We start from the raw sequence: 22,892 nt of genomic DNA on the forward strand, positions 1-22,892 counted from the left end.
AGCACTACACTTCTGTCTGAGCAAACTACTAGGCTTAATGCTCAAGAAATCTGCAAAGGATCCTTTGAGTGGGTTCTTATGGTATTGGATCTTTGGATATAGACTCAGAAAATTGATGCTGCTGAGCCACGCTATGTATTCAAGGCCATGGTGTGAGAGCCACCCATCTAGAGAATACTCTATAATTAATGCACCCTCTATATTAGGGGGTGAGGAACCTATGGTCTTACAGATGATGTTCCAACTGCCATCCACTCCATCCAGCACAGCCAATGGGAGGAGATGTTGAGAGATGTAATTCAGCAACATCTGGAGGGCCACGGGCTCCCTTATCCTACTCTATATGTAATATTAAAAATATTTAATTAAAGTCTTAAAAATAAAAATTCACAGCCACTTAACCCAAAAGATAAGCCACTCCATGTAGTTTGTGCAAAACAAAGCCAGGGATTAGGAGCTCTGAAATTTCAGTGTGCCAGCTAATATGTGAGCAAAGATCCTTTCATTGTATTATGCAGTACCTTTGTGTGATTTGGCAATGTGATATTCAGATTGCAGATGGCTTGATGTACGAGGCCTCTAGAAGATTTCGGCTCCTTCATAAATGACAAGCGCCCACAAGGTTCTTGTGTTGTGTCTCGGACCTAGTGCAAAAAGCAAAGCAAAGCACACACAATGCTACAGCTCAAAGAGATATAAAATACTATCATGTTCACTACCTTTTAATCACAGTTACAGAGACAACATTATAAAATATGAATGATACAAATGTATTAAATGTACAGATGAAGACATACCTAAGTACTGTAAAGTTCTATTTACCCACTGCCACTAAACCCTGCTTAAAGAAACTTTACTATTTCTGCCTTAAAGTGAAAATGTTGAATATCCAAAGGGAGATCTAAGCTAGACGACAGATATCAACATTTTTATAGATCTTCACAGTTTTTATTTGAAACATGGTGAATGTTCAGGCAATGACTCCCCCCCCCCATTTGCCATATTCCATTCCATTGCACAAAATGCCGACACACTGGTGCACAAAAAGAGATAAAGTAGACCAATGCCCTTGACATGCAGTTCATCAGCTTTGGTGCTATTATTAAAATAGTTAAAGAATGGTGGTTTCTGGCTGTATATGGATGGGCTGTTTCTGCTTGTTGAATATTATGAATAGTCACCACCAAATAAAATGAAAGTTTAGATATAGACTTGTATCTATTACCTTGACAAACAATGGAAGTCTATTTTCTTTGAAGGCATAAAAACTGAATATGTGATGTTGGCCACTCTTTGTTAGTGGTACTAGATTCCCAAAGCAGTCCACGTAGATGGGCTTTCCTTCTAATACCTACATATGGTTGATAAGGAACAAAATATAATAAAAGTAAGTATCATGGAAATGTAGAAGAGAGTACATTATTACCAGTAGTATCAATTCCTAGAATGCACTGGTCCACTGGCTGGGATTGACAGAAGTGGAAGTTCATCTGAGGGGCCACAGATTCCACAGCCCTCTAGAACCACCACTTTGCTAAATAGCAATAAAGCGCTTTGGGAGATGACAGCCGGCCCTCTAGTACTATATAGTATAACAGAAACTCTTGTAGGCAAACAGGGAAGATAAAAGATATTTCCCCCTGCTTAAAATCCACCACGCAGGCATAACTGAACTGAACTATGGCTGTTCTAGGTTGGGGAGAATACTGAACAAGAGGATTCCTCTTAGAGGGTGGTGATAGGTGCCACATATTGTTTCGGATCCCAATCTGGACAATGTGCTGTATATGTGATTGTATTTGCCACTAAACAAAATTTCAGGGGAAATTGATCTGCAGCAGGAACATGGCATAGAAATGGTGGTGGGGAGAGAAGGATTAACCCTTTCCCCTTCTACCATTTCCTCTTGAAAGCTGCTATTTGCACCTATGGCAAATAGTTTTTCCTCCCATAGCAAAAGCAGCTTTCCACCCATGGCAGGGGTTGGAAGCATGTCAAGAAAAAACAAAACAAGAGTAGGAAAGGTTCAATTCCACCCTCCTCCATATAAATGTTTTAATCTGGACCAAGAGTCTTTGTACAGTGGTACCTCGTTTTACAAACTTAATCCGTTCCGGAAGTCCGTTCTTAAACTGAAACCATTCTTAAACTTAGGCACACTTTCCCCAATGAGGCCTCCCGCTGCCGTTGCCCTTCCACCATTCGGATTCCATTCTTAGACTGTGGTAAAGTTCACAAACTGGGACACTATTTTCGGTTTTGTGGAGTTCGTAAACTAAATCGTTTGTAAACAGGACTGTTCTTAAAGAAACCACTGTGGTTCTTTTTCTTCCCAAGAAATATCTGCATGTGTTCTAACATATTTTTGTTAGATGTTTTAATATCAGTATATGTTTCGTACCCCATCCTGATATTCATATAGATTAAGGGTGGACTATATAATATTTCTAATTAACAAACAAGCAAGCAGATAAAGAATATACAGTAATGTCCAGTTTTAATACTACACAGAGTACACCAATTGAAATCAATGGGTATCCTTGGAGAGTGACTTAGCTGGATATTACCCATATTAAGATTTAAAATGAGAGGTTTTCTTTTTCTTTCTACATACAAAAGGAAATTAAAACAATGATTTTAAAAGTACATGTACAAAAATGTGAATGAAGGAATTCATTTCGCATGTTTAATACCATACCTCTACATCTCTGCTTCGGGCAACTTCAGCAAAGTTTTCTTGCTGTTCTAGCGTTTTATCCACTTTATCATCCGTCATGCAGAAACATCTTAATCGGGCTTCTATAGGATCATGTGATTTGGCAAACACTACAAATTTGGCCATGTAGGGCACACAGATAATCTCTCTGTATACTTGGGAAGCAAACGTAACAGATTCCTGTATCTGTCGACAGTCTATCAACCAAAATCTGCAAATAAACAAACATGGAAAACTGTTACATAGTTAAGTCCAACATAACACACACACAAGTTCAGGATTTGGAAAATACATCCAGAAATCACAATCACACTAGTATTGATTTCAAATTACTTGTGCATCAGCTTGAAATAAACGAATTCTTAATGGGGGGGGGGGCAAAAACATCTAGATTCTGCATTGGGTGTGGCTCAAGCCTGAGTGTAATTTGAAATGGATCTCTACTAATTCTCAGATTACTAAAATGCATTGGAACAGTCATTTTCAGCTGGGATATGAACTGGGATATGTACACAGTCCCTTCACCCCCTTTGTAGTGCGCACAGGTGATCAAACCAGGAAATCTCTAATTAACCACAGTTTCTCCTTTTGTGCATATTAGGATACCATGGCTACCAGCTTCAGAACAGATATTAAACAACTTTAGACTCTTCAGATTCCAGAATTAATTGTACTCTACTCTAGTTTAGAGTCAGGCCAGGCGATGGATTACACATTGCAAACACTACAATGCCAGAATTAGCACATTAGCACAATACCTTAAGGACCTCCTGTCTCCATACAAACCTACCTGGACCCTGCACTTATTATCTGAGGGTGGCAACACAAGAACGGGCCTTTTCTGTGGTAGCTCCCTGTCTGGGAAAGGCTCCCCTCAGAGAGGCTTGTCTGGTGCCATCATTACATATCTTTAGGCACCAGGCAAAAATATACCTCTTTACCCATTCTTTTGGCGGGGGGGGGGGGGGACGGACACAACTTATTATGATTATTTTATTATGCTATCTATTACTATGCTTTTAATTATGTTTTTACTATTACGCCCCATAAAATGTGATCTTAATGTTGTATACTGCCCTGGGATCTTTTGATAAAGTATATAAATCAAATAAGTAAATAATATCAGTAAATAAAACTTTAGTGGGGTACTTGTGTGCAATTAATAAGTAATCAAGCTGAAGATATAGTGTTGAAACTCTTAAGTACAGTTTAAAGAAAATATACTATTCTGGACAGTGATACCTGGCAGATACGTTTGTGGTGAAAGAAACACATTCATTGACAAAAGTTAATGGTGTTGTTCCTGTGATGTCTTCCCACTGAGCAGGTGTTGTTCCGCCTGAAACAAATGAGGACAAAGAGAAAAAATGTTCGACATTCCTACAAGAAGTCAATGGCCTGGTTGTCATAATAAGCCAAAGTATGGCTTAGTGCAGGCACCCCCAAACTTGGTCCTCCAGCTGTTTTGGGACTACAATTCCCACTATCCCTGACCACTGGTCCTGTTAGCTAGGGATGATGGGCATTGTAGCCCCAAAGTAGCTCGAGGGCCGAGTTTGGGGATGCCTGGCTTAGTGAGACCACAAGAACAGGAGAGGAGCTGACAGCCAATTTGCGTGTCCAGAGTCCTCCTTACTCCTGCACCGAGGGACTTCAAGATTTGGCACAGCATTTCACGTAGCCAAGGTCTGTTCTTGGGTGTTGCTCAGGGTTAATAACTTGATATTAAAATAAATAAATAAATACACACCCACATTTTTTGGTACCAAGATGCAAAATCTTATTTCAACTATAAACAATGGAGGTTGTTATTTCCACTTTGCAAATATGGGCTAGGCTAAGCAAGAGCTTTCAATAGGTTCTCTACAACATCAACATACAATGCCACCCTTCTCAATGGACCCATCAGTGCATTTAAAATCATAGAATTGTAGAGTTGGAAGGGTCATCTAACCCAATTTGCTGTAATACAGGGATTTTTTACCCAACATGGGGCTTGAATCCACAACTTTGAGATTAAGAGTATTATGCTCTACCGACTGAGCTATTCAAGGTACTTCTTATGAGCTTACCTGTTATGCTGCATAGTAGTCTTAGAGTAGGTGTATCACCCCCATATCCATTAATCATCAGATCACTAGAGGCTTTAGGAACAGGAATAGTCATTGTTATTGGTTTATGGAATTTTCTTCTCCTGGGTTCCAATGTGACAATAGGGCTGAATGTGGCTTTGTTGCCTAAAATCTTCTTTACAAGCTCATTGTGCATAGGTTGAGCCTAACCAAAGACATCACAAAACGAAAGTCTTAATTATTGGTATCTGAACAATCATAACAACAACTTTCATAAAAGTACATGTCAGTGTACATCATACAAGAATTACAACAATGAAATGATTAATAAAAGCATCCATAAATACTGGCCAGTGATTTCAAAAGGCTATCTAAATAAGACAATTTTTAGTAAAGACAGGCATGATTCTTCAGGCTGGGAGCTCCATGGCACCCTACTGGCAGGGATTTCCAAAGCCTGCCATACTATAGAATCAGTCCCTCCAAAGGCCAACCAAACCTCAGGGGGATGGGGAAACACAAAGAGTGCATCAAAGGATTTCAGTGATTGACATGGCACATTATGGTCCTTAAAGTACTTGCAATCCAAGTTGCTTAAGGCTTTGTGAATTAGCACTAGGGACCTTGAACCTCACCTGATGGCAAATTGGCTAGTGCTGTCAGCATGCTGCCAGTAGCCTGCTCCTGCATTCTGTACTAGCTTCAGTTTTTGGACCAGATACAGGGGTAGCCCCACATAGAGCATGTTACAGTAATCAAGTCTTAAGGTTATCAATGCATGGACCACTTTGGTAAGGCTATTATAGCCTTGTTAAGGAATGCAATTAGTGGGTTAATACTCTTTGAGCCAGCAGAGATGACTCAATGCACCTGCAGGCATCTTGAGATTCTCTTATCTGTGTTACTGGGGAGATTTACCAAGTATCTTTGTGTATAAAAGGGCTACAGCCTGCTGTGTGGGTTGTGGTAGGAGACTGCAGGAATTGTGGAAGGCTGTCTGTTGGAACTATGGATTCAAGTGAAGACTTTCTGAAGAGATTTTGGACCTCCAGTGACAGAGATGGCTCAAGATGTACCTTGCACACCTGTTCCTTCAGAGAGACTTCAACTCCAACCAAAACTGACAATTGCTATTAGCGCTAAAGAATTACCAAAAGAATTCATTCATTCATTCATTCATTCATTCATTCATACCAACAGGCTGCTCCCAGTGCAAATATCCCTGGAAATCATAGATTACCAAGCCTTCTATGTCCTTAGAAAGATTGCCACAGAGCTCCTGGGGAAACCCAAGCTCCTTCTGAGAATTCTCTGAAAAATCTCCAAGCCTATTCAGAGATGGGATGAGGTCACCATTCTCTAGCAAGCAGATGAGTGACAAATTGGACACAGCTCTATATTTTTACATAATTCGTCTGGGAATCATAAAGTGCTTTATGAACATTTAACTAATCAGTCCTTTCATCATAACTTCAAAGCATTCAGTGCAAGTTCACAAAGTCTACCACTTCCAATTTATTTGTAAATTAGACCAGAAATATTGAAGTCTAATCAGTTGTGAAAAGAGGTTAATTGGAGGAAATGGAAGTTAAATTACTTGCTGAATGTGGACGGACAGAGTCATAGTTAGTGAACTCACAACTCCTCTCCTTTAAACTCAAAATATATTTAATTTACTGTGGCAGTCTTTTAGTTAAAATAATATTTGCAATGAAACAGTTCAGTAGCTTCCATTATTATTATTTTCTCTGAATAAAATAGATACGATTCCAGCCAGCTCCATGCACCCAGCTCAATTCCTTCACTCCTGCTTCTCTTCTCCTTTAGCATAAGTGGGAATACATAGCTGGAAACTTCAGTTAACTGTTGCTTCTTGGTATGTGTGAAGCAAGAACTATGCTTAGCAGCTTCCAAATAAACCAGTATTCAAAAGCTTACTTTAAACATGGCTCCATCTCCTAGTTTATTTGGAAGCCATTAAGCAGTACCTCAGTTATGTCATAACAAGAAGCAATTGTTAACAGTGACTTCTGGGCTGGTTTCCCTGCTCAAGTGAAGGTAGGTGCAAAGGAACTGTTGCAGATTCATTGTGTATGTGCATATCCTGGTTTATAAAGGCGGGAATTGTTTGTGCAAAGATAACCAGCGGAGAAATGAGGGTTGTTTCTGAAATTCTGAATTACCTACTGTGACTTCTCAAATGGGAGCCAATGCTTTAGTAATTCTCCATTGCTGTTGCTTATTTCCAAATTTTGTACAGAATAATGTGCAAGCATAGTAAGACACTGCCAAATGGATACCAGTCAGTGTGCACATCTGCAAAAATGATCTAAAAGCAATCATATGTGTGATTGCATCAATGTGGTTTTTTTTGTGTGTGTGAAGTTTTACCAACATGCATGTCTGTTCTGATCAACTGTAGGAAGGAACCAGAGGTCCAGAATTAGCTTTATTAATTCTTCTAGCTACTGGAATTCAGGGGGAGTGACATACAGGAAAGAGAACCCAGAGGAATAATTAAAAATGGAATGAAGAAACTCCTCTCATCAACAGAAATGCTGCCAGTTAGACAATGTAAAGTCTTGTCCTCATTTCTCTTACCTGAAGACCAACACGAATTCGCTTGGTTAGTGCTCCTTCTGGAAAGACAGCCTGTACTTGAGGTACTACTGTACTGCTTAGCACACCGCCCTCAGGTCCAATGAGGTTACTGTCTTGTTTGACCCGGGACACCACTGCAAAGTACTGTGGGAAGTCCCGAGTGATGATACGACAAATACGCTTCTTCTCCAGCTCCTCTGGTGTGTCAAGGACTAAGTGAAAAGAGACCATAGTTAAACCGTAATTATTTCCTACCGTAAACATGTACATATATACAGTGCTACCTCTACTTACGAATAACTCTACTTACGAATGTTTCTACTTACGAATGGAGCTCCGTCTGCCATCTTGGATGCGGTTTAGATAGGATTTTTTCTACTTACGCTTTTTTAGATGGGGTTGCTTCGACTTACGAATTATTTCTCCCAATGCATTCCTATGGGATCTGACTTACACATTTTTTCGACTTACAAATGTGCGTTCGGAACGCATTAAATTTGTAAGTAGAGGTACCACTGTGTGTGTGTGTGTGTGTGTGTGTGTGTGTGTGTGTGTGTGTGTATATATATATATATATATATATATATATATATATATATATATATGAATGCTTCCTTTCTGTAGATACAATTTGAGATTGTTCTTAAGTAATGGTTGCAGCATCGTAGCCATAGTCAGAAAACTACTGGCAGATCTTATTACATTAAAAAATGTGTAGTATATTAACTGACTTTTCAAATCGTACATTGACCAGCCAAAGCAAACCCTCAAAGCTATAAAATTCAAGAGTTACTTCATGCTACTCCTAATGGCCAGTTTTCAACACAAAATAACACCCACTTCTCTAATTTTCTAGAGTTTAGATGTCTCCATGGCTACAGAAAGATTTGTGAACTCTACATTCAGACTATGTTAATCTTCCTTATTTTCCACTATGGCCCTACTATTGAATGTAAATGTGGTTGGCAGAAGACCACACAATGTGTTAGGATTGCCATTAAAGGGTTTCTTCAGATTTTTGTAGTTTTGTCCAGAATAACAAATCTGAATCGTCAAAAACTTCATGTCACTTGGATACCCAATAGATCTTTCACTTAGTGCAGGGAGATTTGACCACAAATTTACAAGAATGGGGAAATATTAGTGAGAATTCACAAATTTGCTGTTAAATGTGTTCGTCTTACCCATGAGTCATTTTAAACTGTTCTGACACAGAAAGAAGGCAAACGCCACAAGTCTCTTGATGTTCTATTTATCTTTTTCTACTTGTACCATCATATGCCACATTAATAGACTGAATGGTCTTGCACACAAATATTCATTGGCCACATGGCATTGTACATGTCAGCTCAGTGGAGAGTTAGCTGCACAGAAACATATAGCAAATATGCATAGCAAATGCATGCAGTAATCTATTTGTGGTTGCAGAATAATGTTTTATTATATTGTTTAAGTTCATTATCATTTCCTTTCTGTGGCTTTCAGACCTTTCTCCTTTCTTAGCACACTGTGTACCTTCATCCATCCCATTTAGGATTTCATTCAGCTCATCCTCTGTAAATTCACAGAAATGCTCCTTCCAGTTGTCTCCATTCTCACTGCGCAGGATCACCAGCTCCCTTTCTTTACCACGTAGAGCCGCAAAGTGAGGAATCTCGACAATCACAGGCCTATTACAGCAACACAGCACGTTAAAGGATTGTGCCAAATGGGCAGCAAATCAATACAAGTTTTCTCAGTCTGTTACAAAGTGACCTGGAATACTGCCGGCTTCTTTGCCATTCCTGGATACGATCCTGAAAAAAGCATACTAGAACCACTTTGGAATTATATAGCTTGTTGTTAGGACCAGTGAGCAATGTACTCCCACTTTTTTATATATAAAAACCACACAGCATCTATGGTACTTGCCAAAGCAGCAGGGGCTGGCATTGGGGCTGTAGAATTATAATCTGAAATGAATAAAGCCCACACATTTGAAACTTGTTTTGATGTGTGGAATCCTGTGCAATCACATTTATCATGCAGAATCTACTGTTATCTATGTATATACATATATGGCCACATTAAAGAAAAAATATGACTTATAGGAGAATACAAATCTATTTAAGAAACAGGCCACATCTGTCATCAATATGCATTGATTTTATATTGGTTCTTTGTTTCAGTTGACATTTTCCAGACTCATAATTTATAGTGAAAATGCCCAAATGATTATTCTATATTAACCTACAAGCGCAAAATCAAATTTCTGCTCATTGTGCCCATATTGTATATATATGTTTCATCATAACTTGTGTTTCCCATTTTTGCAAAAACTATAAATACATTTGTGTATCAATAGTCTCACAATAACAACTGAATTACATAGGCCATCTTGTATATAATCATGCTAAGTTCTATGTTATATCCAATATATAACATATCACCGTTGTGTTGGTGACAATAGAGGCAAAATATTGTACAGTAGATTCCTACAGTTCCAGTCCAGGTTGCTTTGCGACAGACGTCAAGCACACAACAGCTATAACAACTGTTACATTTCACAGCTAGGAAGTTCTCATGCTAAATCATAAGTGGAGTTCAAGGAACTTTAAGAAAAGGTACAAACATATCACCAAAACAAAAACCACATACCACAAGGGCTGGAAAATGGTCCACTAAAGGTTAGGTAAATACAGAATTTAAAATCATAGAAAGGGACAATGTCATGGGCACAATGACATAAAAATAATATTGCAGAAGGAGAAGAATGGGAAGGCCAGCATCCATCAATTTGTTTTAAGTCTCTCCTACCCAAGAAATTTGGTCCCTGGAGGCCCCAGCTGAAGGATTCGGCTGACCAAACTTTCTCCCTCATTAAGTGGGGGAGGAGCCGTAGGCAGGTGAAGTTTACTGAGTACATCCAAAGCAGCAGTGAAAGAAAGAAAATAAATAAGCTTTATGTATTTTGTTTTCCAGAACCCCAGTGCACTGTCTGCTCAAGAGTGGAATTAGGCTGTACACTGAACAGGTTTCTGCCTTGATTTGTTTAGGTATGCCCCACTGATCCTGATAATTCATAAAAAGAGCTCCCCAGAATTTTGCAACCTTATCTTGTCCTCAGTAGGTTCAGTGGTATGCTAGCCTTTGCTTCTAATATTAATGGGAGCAAGATCCAGTCTTCGGGACTTATGAGCAAATGAATTAACGTGAGGCTTGGCTTGGCAGGAAGTGTTCAGTGACTTTGATTTCACTGCCAGGACGCCACTCAGGAAAGTGCCAGCGGTGTAAGACATGCCCTTGAGAAATGGTATGTAAACTCTTAGTACATGTGAGTTTCCATAGACATTCCCCACTAGGCTGAAAGGGTGGGGTGGGGGAACCAAAAGTTGTTGAGTTTACTGTGAGTGTATTGGAAGGAGGAGAAACAGGTAGATAGAGGAAGAGAAGAACTGAAAATACAAAATGCGACAGCAAAGGCTTTCCTTAGTTTGGGTTTGATGCTTTTCTTTAAATAATTTTCTAGTATTGAAGGGCGCTTTCGTAAACCCTAAAAGCGACCGCTTTATCACAGATGTGCATCTACCCATCGTTTCAGGCTTAGGAATCTTCTAGTTCCTCTATTGAAACACAGCAACAACAAAATAATGAGTTAAATGGTTGATGGTTTTTCCTCCTATGCTGCATTCTAGAGATACATCCCATTCTTTCCCCAAACCCCATTCTCCAGAACTAAACGAAAGTCTAGGAACTACAGGGCTTTAAATTTGCTTCACGCTGGATTTACGCTGTTCCTTTGACATCTTCATCCTTTTATCCGTTTTCAGCTGAAGCCATTCGCTCTAAGCAGAGGGGGGTTTCCTTTGATCATCCATTTTTGGATGCCACCATTGGTAAGGGAAATTGCTGATAAAATAAAAGTGTTGAAAACTGCTGGTTTCAGCAGAAAATTGCTAAAACAAGTGCAGCACGTCTGATCTTTCTGTAAGGTACTGCAGTAGAAGGAATAAAATGCAGCCCCAGAAAAATCATAGGTTTGTGCTTCCCAGGCAGTCCCAATTACTGAGAAAATATCCTCTGAGAGAACACAAGTCCCCCTTGAAAGCAGCTTTAGCTTTTCTTGCATCTTTCAATAGGTGTTATATTTACATTGCAACATTTGTGCTATTTTCATTTTACCCTTAAAAGCGAATATGTAATTAATTGACTACAATCACGAAACGATTTCTGCTTTAAAAGCCCAGCGTGGATTAAACAGACTTATTCCAGGAAGCACACTAAACCTTGAGTTGTAGCTACTGGTGCTTTAAATAAGGGGGGGGGGGCAAAACAAGCTAGTTGAATTATTGCTGGCCTAACAGTGTTGCGCTTTTCACTGCAGAGCCCATCAGCATAAAATAAATCAGATACAACATTTTCACTTCGAGCACTGAAGTGCTGAGCCACCCCAGAGTAGATCACAAAAAGAAACCATCTTTTTCATGTGTGTTTTTTTAAAATTATCTTGGATAATTAAAAAATTCTTACCCAAGAAACTGAGCACCAGAAGGCCCAACTTCAATTAAACGGCTAGCCAGACCTTCTCCTTCCACCATTGGAGGCATTGTGGCCAGTCTATGACGTTTGACCAACCGGCAGGTAACTCGTGTTGGAGCAGTGCACTTCCGGGGTGGAATAATTATTCGAAGTCCATTGTGTCTGCAACCCCGCATAGCACCACCTCGAGCATCCACCATAAAACTCACGAGGAAACTGAAAATTGGGAGAAATAATGCAATCTGATTTGCAAGTCAATCATAATGTTCGTTACTAAATGTCCATTCTTACTGGCCTGTGTCAACCAGAATTATGTGTTGTGTGCTACCTTATATCCACAGCTTTACATATTAATTGCAATGAAGTAGGTGTAACTATTACTGTATCTCTTTTCAGTAATAATATTAATAGAAATCAGACCTAAGAAGATTTCATATATGTAAACTCATGACAGTTAATAGAAATGCAAAGACACATGATTATGTGTATTCCTCGGCCTGTAAATATCTCATTTCAACGGGTTGCGTTATGCAACTGCCCACAAAATTGCAGTCATGACTGGCTGTGCTGGTTTGTATATGTCCATCAGCAGCATAGTAAAAGATTAGTAAAATAAGAATACAAATAGTATTCGGATACTCTGAGATTACATAACAGATACTGTAAATAAGAAGTCCATTTCAATTTTTGTAGATTTGTAGAGTAAAGATTCTAGGACAGCAGGCCAGATCTTTATCTGAACCTAGCCTTGTGGGCCAAATTTGACAGTGGGCAGGGTCCATTTGACATCACAATGATGCCATGCCAGCTGATTGAGCACTTTGAAGTCCCTAAACTGTGGGACTCCAAACCAACATGCAGAGCTTGTGAAGAGTCTGATGTTTTCACTTTACCACCTCTCAGCTGATAGGTGGTAGAGGCAAGGCCAGCTTTCTACAGGAGCTGGCCATGTGAGAAAGTTCCCTGCAGGGAGATGACTCGCACACCCTATCTGGCACATCAGCTGATGGAGGGCAGAGCTGGAGCCTGCTTTGCCAATACGCAATCAGATCCACACTTTGAGTTGTGCATTGGCAGTGGTGTCTCTACCTGTCCCACACTGAAGTTGCATAGGATGCTAGATATGGGGTTGTGGGCACAATTCAGGGGAAATGGCCTTGCAGGCTATATTCGAACTCCTAGCAGGCAAAGTGGGGCCAGAGGGTACATAAGACCTATAAGACCTTGGTTTGATTTCATAAAACTATGAATGAAACCAAGCAAATTGCTGGCATTCTTTAACAGCTGGCAAGATCTCCACCAAATGGTTAAGGAAATGTGGCCATAAAATGGGCTGAAATTGGTTAGAAAATGCCAACACTACTTTCCCTTCCCCGTTTTCTCTAATGTTGCTTCCCCTTGTTTCCTGCTTTCTCCCATCCTCAGTCCCTTTAAGCAAAATTGCATCCTTTAATGCCTTATATACCGTAAATGTGTATCAGATACAATACATCACTCTTCACAATCAGAACCTTTCCCCAGTGAGATCTACATGCAGTTATAACAACTCTCCAAGCTAATGGGTGATAATTAGGAGACACAATTTGCCCTCCTGAAGCATGCCATGCACCCTGCATCTTCCCTTTTTGACCTATCTAAGGCTGCCAGTACTTTTTCCCAGCAGGGTTCTTGCCCCTCAACATCATGAAAAGGAGATGAGACATTATGGAACTTCCAGCTACAGCAACAGAAATTATTTCACCTTCCAAATTTTCACTTATTGGGTACATCTCTTAAAAACACACACACACAGTTGGCAACTCTACCTCCAGAGAGTGCAATTCAGCGCGGTGATTCTGCCACAGTCTACAAACTGTTTGTATGCCTCTGGTCTAAATGTGCAAATGTGCTATTTCTTAAGAGACGGAGCTTCTTGGTTTTAACAGGATAATGACATACCATATTTTTCAGCCTATAAGATGCCCCCATGTATAAGAACCCCCCTATTTGGGGGGTCTCAGATTTAAGGAAATTTGGGAAGATGGCCCCATATATAAGAAGCCCCATATTTTTGACATTATATTTTAGGGGGGGACTAGTCTAATACACGGAAAAATACGGTAATTCAGGATGCTATTTACATACATTCTCTCTGGGCTGTTTCAGTTAGATAACATTGAATCTTGAGTTTCAATTTCCCTCCTACGGCACTTATGGGTTGATTTTTTCTTAATTTAAAGGTACAATTGATGTACTTGTTTTCATAATGATTTAATATGCAAATATATTCTTCCTTCTAACAGTAAAACATTATTCTGGGTATGTGTCATAGGCCAGATGATGCAATGAAAACTGCAGACATTATGGTTCTCTGGTTCTCCCTAAACATTCTCTTTGGAGTGATCCATAAACATTTCAGAATAATTTCTACAAGGTCACACTTTATATGCACTAATATAAATATAATTCATAATAATTTATTATATGCAACCAATTTCCATAAAGCCATGGAATATCACTTTCAGATAGAAGGATAAATAATTATTTTCAACAACTCAACCCTATGTCTAAAATTGATATAAACAGCAGGAAACAGCAAAACATTTTCAGGGAGGTTTCATTTCAAATGCACAGAACTTGCTTTCATCTGTAAACCTCTGCTCATATGAGAAAACAAGCTATATCAAATATGATAGTACACATTACACACACACACACACACACACACACACACACACACACACGGCTTATCCAGTTGGCCCCTTATGGAGATATGGAGATATGATAGCAAAAAGCTTGCAGAGCTGAGCTGTACTCATAGTAGGCAACGGGAAGGTTGTGGCATCTATGGATAAATATGAATTGGATGTTTATGTTTGTATAGCATCCAGCTAGGGGTCAGAAGAGGCTAGACACTGCTTTTAGCCCACTTCTCATTCTTCCTTCTTACATACTACCAGCCCAGAGGATGATCCTGGTGGTTAGCTTTCTCCTCCTTAGTTTCAGCATTGCCTTTGTAGAACTCAACAGGGAGGAGGATGGGGAGAAAACTAGATTTAGTTAGGTCTGGCTGCCATTGCCTCTAGCACCTGCCTTCTGTTCTACCAGCCCCAGCAGGCTGGGAGTCCTATAGTCACACCAGAGCAAATGAAACTATGGTTGTAGTCTTTTTACTAATGAAAAAGAGACAGCATGCTCCACACAAAACATTCAAATATGCTGATACATTTGAATTAGTTGGTTAAGCAGGCAGGGAGACATGCCTCTCGTCACTCAGTTGGAAACAACAGCCCTCAATAGACTACATCCACCACAGCCTCACACAGGAGGTCTTCAAATTGTGATTACCATTTGATGCAGGGAAACAAGGAGATAGCAGCAGACAGTTAGTCACAGTGAGGAATATTAGATACAAAACAGCTTGATCAGGTTGCTTCAGCATTTTTTTATCAAGTGTGCAAATAATAATAATGCAGCAAAATAGTTGTGCTGCATTTTAGAGGGACAGCAAAAAACTAAGAGACCAATCAAACGCCTACTTAAAGTTAGTGGGCATGTTTCTCCTTGCATGAAGGCTACCGAATAGAATTCAAAATGGTCTTTGAGAAACTAAGGACAGATTTTCTCTGGACAAAGGGTACTGCCTACATTTATCTGCATTTAGTTAGGCATGATAATTTCCCTTAAACTTCAATATGATGTATGCATTTTTAATTACACGAAGGATTTCAGCTCAAGACTTGATGGCTCCAGGCATCTGCAATATAGTTACAACACACTATGCATCTGAATTTATTGAAGCAAATCTGAAATAGAGCTAACGATTTGTAATGCACAGTTTTAATTGTAGACTGAATTTTGTTCATGTAAAAATATTGCAAGCCTAAGCACTGCTTCTAAATTTTTCCCAGTTACTTTAGGTATCCAATTAATAATTGCTTACAATATTTTTGTGAGGCAGGGAGTGTGGGAGAAAAGGATTGCACATGACAAGATTTTGGAGGTTTCTTGCGGGGAGACAATGTATTTCCTTTGTACTCTTCAAAATGTAGGCTGTTAACATATTCAACAGACAGAAATCTTTCTCCTATACTAAGCAATGAATGGCATCAATGCACAAGAGCATCCTGAAGTGAATAAACAAAAAGGATGGCAGAAGAAGGAAGGCAAAAGGAAGGCAAGTATTAAAAATGAAATTATATATAAGTTCACCTGCTGTTGTCATGGTCAAAACATGGAGATGAGTGGCTGCAACAGTAGCAAAAAAATAAAAATAATGGATGAATAAATGAAATAAAAGGAGGAAGAGAAGCTGTTTTAACCTACAAATGGAGAGATGTAAAGTAAATATGTAAACACAGATTACAGAGAGAATATAAATACAGTATAGGTGCAAAGATGAATGAAACAGGATGTCCCTCTCTGATCCCTGCTGATTGGGGGGGACTCAAGCCCTCATTGCAAATTTATTCCACCTCCAAAAAATATGGAGGCTACATAGAAACACTTGCCTGTATCAGTGTTCCAGGTGGTTCCATATGTGTGCAGATTCCGTGTGCCAGATGATACATAGACTAATATGACATAGACAAATAGCAGGGAACAGTTGTCCTGTAATACATCTAGTTCATGGGCAACTGCATATGGAAATAACCTCTTCAATGTTATATCTTCCATATGATACAGTTAAGAGCTTTTCAGTGGCCTCCATATGGCAGGTTATAAAGCTTTAATCCAAAGGTAGCCAACATGGTTCCTTCCAAATGTTATCGGACTATAATTACCATTAGAACTAGCCACTGGCTATGCTGGTTGGGAGTTACTTCAACTATATCGAGAAGGCAACACACTGGCTACCCCTGATTTAATTGATCATCAGGTACTTGGAATGGACAAATGAGTTCTCTAGGGAAGTTTCTTTTTATGGGCTAAAATAAACCAACAACAGCTGCAGCACAAATTGGGTGTCAAACTCCTAACACTGAACATAGTACCACACAATTCTGAATTCACTGCACAATCCTATGCATATATACTCAGAAGCGATTGTTATGATGGACCCATCTTAACTCTTAGCTGCCTTTTTTCATTCCTGCCTCCCTGGGAAAAAAAAATCTATTGATTATTGTTGAATTGGCCAATATAGGCCCATTTCCATTCCGCATTCTAGATTAACACATTTGACATTAATTATATGTCTTTATTTTTTCAAGTTGTTCACATGTTCATATTAGGACTCATTTTTGTTTATTTTTCTGACTGTTGTTCCTTGTTTCCAATTTCTTATCCTATCTGCTTCAAAATTGATGCATTCATTGCCATAGTTCCCTTGTCTGTGATTGTGGGGGGAAATTGCATCTTGTTATTTTCAAGGATATGAAACAGCTGTTCATAAGAAGCTTTTTTTAATAAAAAAACTTTATTGTAGGAAGTTTAGAAATACTTTATTAAAGGAACAGCATAGAAATACTATTTGGTTTAGCAATACTTTAAAGGCTTATATGTAATTTTATTTTTATTTAAAGAGCTTCCAGCTGCTAGGTCCTGTTTCCACTGCTGTTTGTGAGAATACCATACTGGGTTAAAAAATAAATAAACCAGTTACCTTGTTAGCAGTGATCCAATATCCTTTTTTGAAGACAGGCAGCTAAGAATGATAACTCTAATTATTTATCAATTTTATGCACCAGTGCTACATTCCCTCCATAATCCTCCCACCACCATAAAAAATGAGATAAATTTGGAAAATTATCCTGGGAATTACAATATCCCGAGTTTCACAATTGAAAATCTTCCAGAAATATTGGTGTTGGCCATTAGAATAATGGAGGACAAGAACCTGTGTGAACACTCATAATAAGAATCAAACGGAATAAAAAACAACAACCTACCATGCAGCCCAGCCCGTACTGACAAAGGAGACTTACCAAACCAATATAGTTCAATTTAATCTGTACAATCTAGTGGACCATTCAGGTGTTTCCTTGTAGAAGTGTGTTGAGGAGATACAGATTGTGTGGGCAAAGCCTACGCATGAACAGCTTGTATACCCATAGGCTCTGTGCAGATAACACAATCAGTGTGTGGATACTGGGAGATGGGGTAGCAGGTGAGATCCCAATCCATCCTTCACAAATTGATTATATGAAGATATGTTTTCTAAACAAGCTTTAAGGCCTTCCCCTTTAGTCTAGTGCTCTGTTTCAGGCATGAGCTTCAGAGCTTCTCCATTTCATTAGAAGTAGCCAATTTATGCCTGCATTCCCTTCCTTTGTGGAATAAATGAATGCATTTTCTGCAGGCACACATACACATGTTCTCTGTGCACTGAGGTAGTTACCGTACACAAAAAAAACCTCTGAAAATGGAATCCATCATATGCTGATACTTATTCACAGAGTAAACTTAATCGAACTCCATGTATTTTTGCCTATTGCATTTATTTTTTGCTTCCAAGTTTTAAAAAAAGCTACTAGCTGATATTGTGCCATCATATTACCAAGCATACAGCTGAATATATATATATGGGTGCCAGTATACGTCAGTTCTGATGTAAAGGCCATCTGTTCATTCTTCTTCCTGCTGCCACTCTTTCTAAATGCATCCAGAGTGTTCAAAATTTGACACTATCAAATTGTATTTTGTAATCTAAGGTATAAGAATGAAAGACCCAGCTCTTCAAAGTACCTTAACATCAAATTAAGATAATTGATAATGAAACTATATTATTAAGAGCATTATATTTGCCAGATTGCTTAAATGGGTGTGGTGCTGGTATCCCTTCTCACTTGACATTTTCCATGTCCTACAGATTCTAGCTCTAGTCAATTGTTCTTCACATCTAGGTGATGCAGGAGTTCCAATCATGTGGAAGCATGTGTATGGGCATTTGCTCATGCGTAGGCTCTTGGTATGCACATGGTCAGTGATGTGCAAGACATTGGGGGTGGAGTCAGCAGTGTACTCTCACTGCCCTGTTTATACAGGGCTGAATAGGATTTTTTATGGTTCATTGTCTCTTGAAGCCTTCACCTCTGAACTGATGAAGGCCTCCTGAAAGCAGCTAAGAACTGTGAATGCCAATTTTATCCATTACTACAAGTATAATAAACTGTAAAACTGGATGCCAGTTACTAGCTAGTATAAAACTGCACCTTTCCAAAGGTACTGGCATTCAGTGGCTCAATTGGGTATTTTGCGGACCTCACACTTTAGATGTAATATATATTCTCCTCTTATTTTGAAATGTAGTAAGCCATCACTGTTGAGTCTGAGAGTCCTCCTGTTAATTACGCTGAGTGAGGCCCTTGACTTCTGCCCCAAAACCCCACATGAAAGCACCACTGACATTTGCTTTAAGTGGTAATATCTTCAATAAAAAATGGTCATACAAGGTCTGAGTCTTAACCTCTGAAATCTGGACTCCCAATGATTTCAAGAGTCAACATTATATTCAAGAGCTTTAGGCCTGGCTTAGGGCATGTCCACATTACCGATTTGTATTTGTTTCAAATACAAGTTTAACAGCCATTGCTTCTAGCAAAGAAATTTGTTGGGATCTGCACAAATATATTTTTCATTGACTGTTGAAGTCACAAATTCTTTGTGGTGTGGTGTCATAATGGTTTCAATATGAAGTGTACTTGAGTCCTTTAATCTGAATTGTTAGAACTTTTGCATTGAAACAATAACACAGAAAAATGCACATCTAAAATAAGCATTAGTTCAAGCTGCTGAGATTCTTTTGTCTTCTGTTGTGTATTACTTACCCAGAATGAACGGGGCTAGCAGAAAGAGTGACATTGTCCAGGTTGTCAGGGCTCCAGCTTAAGCGATATGAATTTCTCTCACCTTCTTTGGCCAATGTGGATACCTTGAAATGCAAATAAATTTAACTTTTCTGTTTTTGAACCCTTGTTCTTCTCTTTATTTACAGCACTGAACCAACCCAAACCAATATTTCTATGCCTCTGATGAAGTTGGTTCACAAGAAGCTATAAAATTCTAAAATGAAAGTGTAAAAGGTCATGTGTGTAACTTAGTTAATGACCAACTAAATATACTTCTGAGTTATTTAGATATCAAGCTCTACTCTGGAATCACTGTGGCAGCAAAACATTTAATTGCTCCTAAATGATTTCAGCCCAAACAATTGTCATCCAACTAAGTTATAGTCAGAGTAAACTCAGTGAAATCAACTAACATAACTTGAGTCCCTTGATTTAAATTGGACTATGCCGGGTATGCCTTAACTGGATACACCCCTGTAGCTTCTACCACTAAAAAGTGGCTACATTACAACCTAGATTTGCCTCACCATGCCCTAATGTTTCTTGTGCCAGAAGCATTTCCTCTGTCAGTTAATTTCTGTCAGAAAATTATAGAACCTGGATATACAGGACTTATAGTCATTCCTCCCTTTAGACATGTATATTACTTCAGCTGTGAAGCACACATATAATATTTATCTTCTCGGAACAGTGTATATACCTCAGTCGGGACAAATGTGATTGCAAAGCACTGACCCCCAAAAAACAGCTATACAGAGAATGCACTTACAAATATTATGTCTTACTAGCTGGCCCTGCCACGCGTTGCCGTGGCTAATCCCTGTGACTGCCACCACCCTGTGTCGATCCATGACATATCATGCCCCCTTTCCCCCAACCCCCGGGTCATCCCTGTGACTGGCCCCACTGTGTCCTGACCTATCCCGTCCCCTCCTCCCCCCAACCCCCACCCAGGTGAGTCAGTACATCCATTTGGCCTAGTCTGTAAAGGCTTCAGCCTAGTATGTAAACGACAGCCGGGGTGCTGTTGAGAGGGAAGGTTCTTTTCCCAGAATTCACTTTATAAGATTAATCTCACGGTAGCATAGGACACTGTGTGAAATTTGAATGCTATCGGTCAAGCGGTTTCGGTAAAAAGTGGAAACACACCCACATGCTGTTTTTACATTTTTATATATATAGATGAAGCAGTTATCTGCTTTATACTAAGTGGATTTTTTTTTTTTTTTTGCTGACAGACATATAACTGTGAATGATACGGAGGGAAATTATTCAGCTAGACAACATTATAAAATCAGGCAAGACCCAAGAAAGTTGGAACACAGAGCAGTTGATAGTTCACCCAAACAGTGACAGCGCATAAAAGACAATTAAGAATGGCAACATTAAAGTTATCAGTTGAGAGGCTTGCAAAGCTACCATAACATCTCACCTGGTGGCTGGGGATAACAACCGTGTCATCAATCATGGCGCTGTCTCTCAAGTAGGAGGCGTGGCTCAGCGTATGGGACCTGTCTGAACTGAAGGATCGTAGGCTGGTAGGTTGGCAACATTATCAGCAGTTGAGGTGGTGTTGTGAAGATGGGATTGTGGGCAGAGCAAAGGATTGAAGAAAGCATGCTATTAGCAAATTGAGTGCAACTTCCAGGGGGATGATTTAAGCACTTGAATAAAACCCTCCACTCTTTTTTTCTTTTTGCACCAACTTTCTTTCTCTTTTCTCAAAACCATTGGACTCCAACAGAATCCCATTCTGTTCAATCTACAGTCTGGAAATAGTTTGAAGTAGTGACCCTGTGGCTTAATGGCTCCCCTTATACAGTACTTAAAAGCAACAAGCAACCCGTTCCATTGTTCGTCCTGTTGAAATGTGTGTGTGTGTGTGTGTGTGTGTGTGTGTGTGTGTGTCACTCATAATTTTAAGGTAATTTTTCAGGAAGGAAAAAAAATGAAGTAAGTTTCTCTGACAAGCAACGGTGTGCTACTTAGTCCCCTGGAAGGTACACAGAAGGTAGCCAGCCATATGCTCTTTTCGCAGTGCGCAATTTTGCCTTTATATACCAGCAGAATTTATAAACAAGCAAAAACAAAACAAAACAAAACACTGTCACCTTTACGTCACCTTTATATGCACAACACTACCATAGAAAATCATTTGCAGTAGCAATGATAGATGCAAAGCAAAATAAGCTACTTTCGTACATCAACTAACGGCTTAATTGAACTGACTGCTATCACCTCAAATATCAAAATGCAAACATACTAAGCTACATGGAGTTTCGGCTACAATTATGTACCTCAAATATTGATTAAGAAGCTTAAACTATTACCAAGCTACAGGTCATATATTTTGTGTTTTGTGTGCAATACTTAATATGTTTCCAGTTGCCTAGTAACATAATAATGTTAGGAATAAATTAAGATTGCAGAAACAGTTGAGTAGAAACATTTATTTACACAGCACATTTTACTATCTCAATGTTAACTATTAATGGGTTTTAAACTTGTAAATATGGGACCCAGGTGGCGCTGTGGTTAAACCACTGACCCTAGGGCTTGCTGATCAGAAGGTCGGCGGTTCGAATCCCTGTGATGGGGTGAATTCCCGTTGCTTGGTCCCAGCTCCTGCCAACCTAGCAGTTCGAAAGCACGTCAAAATGCAAGTAGATAAATAGGAACCGCTACAGCGGGAAGGTAAACGGCGGTTCCATGTGCTGCTCTGGTTTGCCAGAAGTGGCTTTGTCATACTGGCCACATGACCTGGAAGCTATACGTCGGCTCCCTCGGCCAATAATGCGAGATGAGCGCTGCAACCCCAGAGTCGGTCACGACTGGACCTAATGGTCAGGGGTCCCTTTACCTTTACCTTTAAACTTGTAAATAATTGGGAAAAATATTTCCCATTATTAGTACATAAGTATATGTAGCTTACTATATATATAAATATATACTTGATATGTTCTTAATAGTTCTTATATTGTGATCTGCGGTTGCAATTCTGCATGCAATGACATGTACAGAAATCCTGTCAGTTTTGATTGGATTAAACTGAACTGATTTCAACCGATTGATTGATTTCAAGCAATGGCTTGGATCCTAGCTCCAGGGATCCTAGCTTTCCTCCCATGAGCAGAACAGAGTTCACAGAAGAGGGTTTTAGTGCTTGGGGAATCTTTGGGAATGGCATAGGCTATAGTGCAAAGGGCTGCTGATGGA

General features: G+C 39.3%; 1 protein-coding gene across 34 annotated transcripts in view; it reads right to left on the bottom strand.

Annotated features, from left to right (window-relative positions):
• ANK2 (ankyrin 2) overlaps positions 1-22,892 on the bottom strand; it is a 316,546-nt gene that overhangs the window by 31,814 nt on the left and 261,840 nt on the right. For 17 of the 34 annotated variants that reach the window (XM_088660422.1, XM_088660406.1, XM_088660416.1 and 14 more), the window contains 12 exons: positions 21,109-21,211; positions 19,656-19,759; positions 17,492-17,533; positions 16,099-16,134; positions 11,899-12,123; positions 8,905-9,059; positions 7,390-7,601; positions 4,789-4,993; positions 3,959-4,055; positions 2,699-2,927; positions 1,226-1,351; positions 522-644 (listed from right to left, as the gene is read on the bottom strand). In XM_088660422.1, the coding sequence (XP_088516548.1) occupies positions 522-644; positions 1,226-1,351; positions 2,699-2,927; positions 3,959-4,055; positions 4,789-4,993; positions 7,390-7,601; positions 8,905-9,059; positions 11,899-12,123; positions 16,099-16,134; positions 17,492-17,533; positions 19,656-19,759; positions 21,109-21,211 (1,657 nt within the window). Of the gene's footprint in view, positions 1-521; positions 645-1,225; positions 1,352-2,698; positions 2,928-3,958; positions 4,056-4,788; positions 4,994-7,389; positions 7,602-8,904; positions 9,060-10,185; positions 10,285-11,898; positions 12,124-16,098; positions 16,135-17,491; positions 17,534-19,655; positions 19,760-21,108; positions 21,212-22,892 lie in introns of all 34 variants that reach the window. The other 17 variants (XM_088660419.1, XM_060278553.2, XM_088660420.1 and 14 more) reach the window with 5 other exon arrangements.

Source organism: Zootoca vivipara, chromosome Z1, assembly GCF_965207765.1.
Source record: "Zootoca vivipara chromosome Z1, rZooViv2.hap1.1, whole genome shotgun sequence".
Taxonomy (NCBI): domain Eukaryota; kingdom Metazoa; phylum Chordata; class Lepidosauria; order Squamata; family Lacertidae; genus Zootoca; species Zootoca vivipara.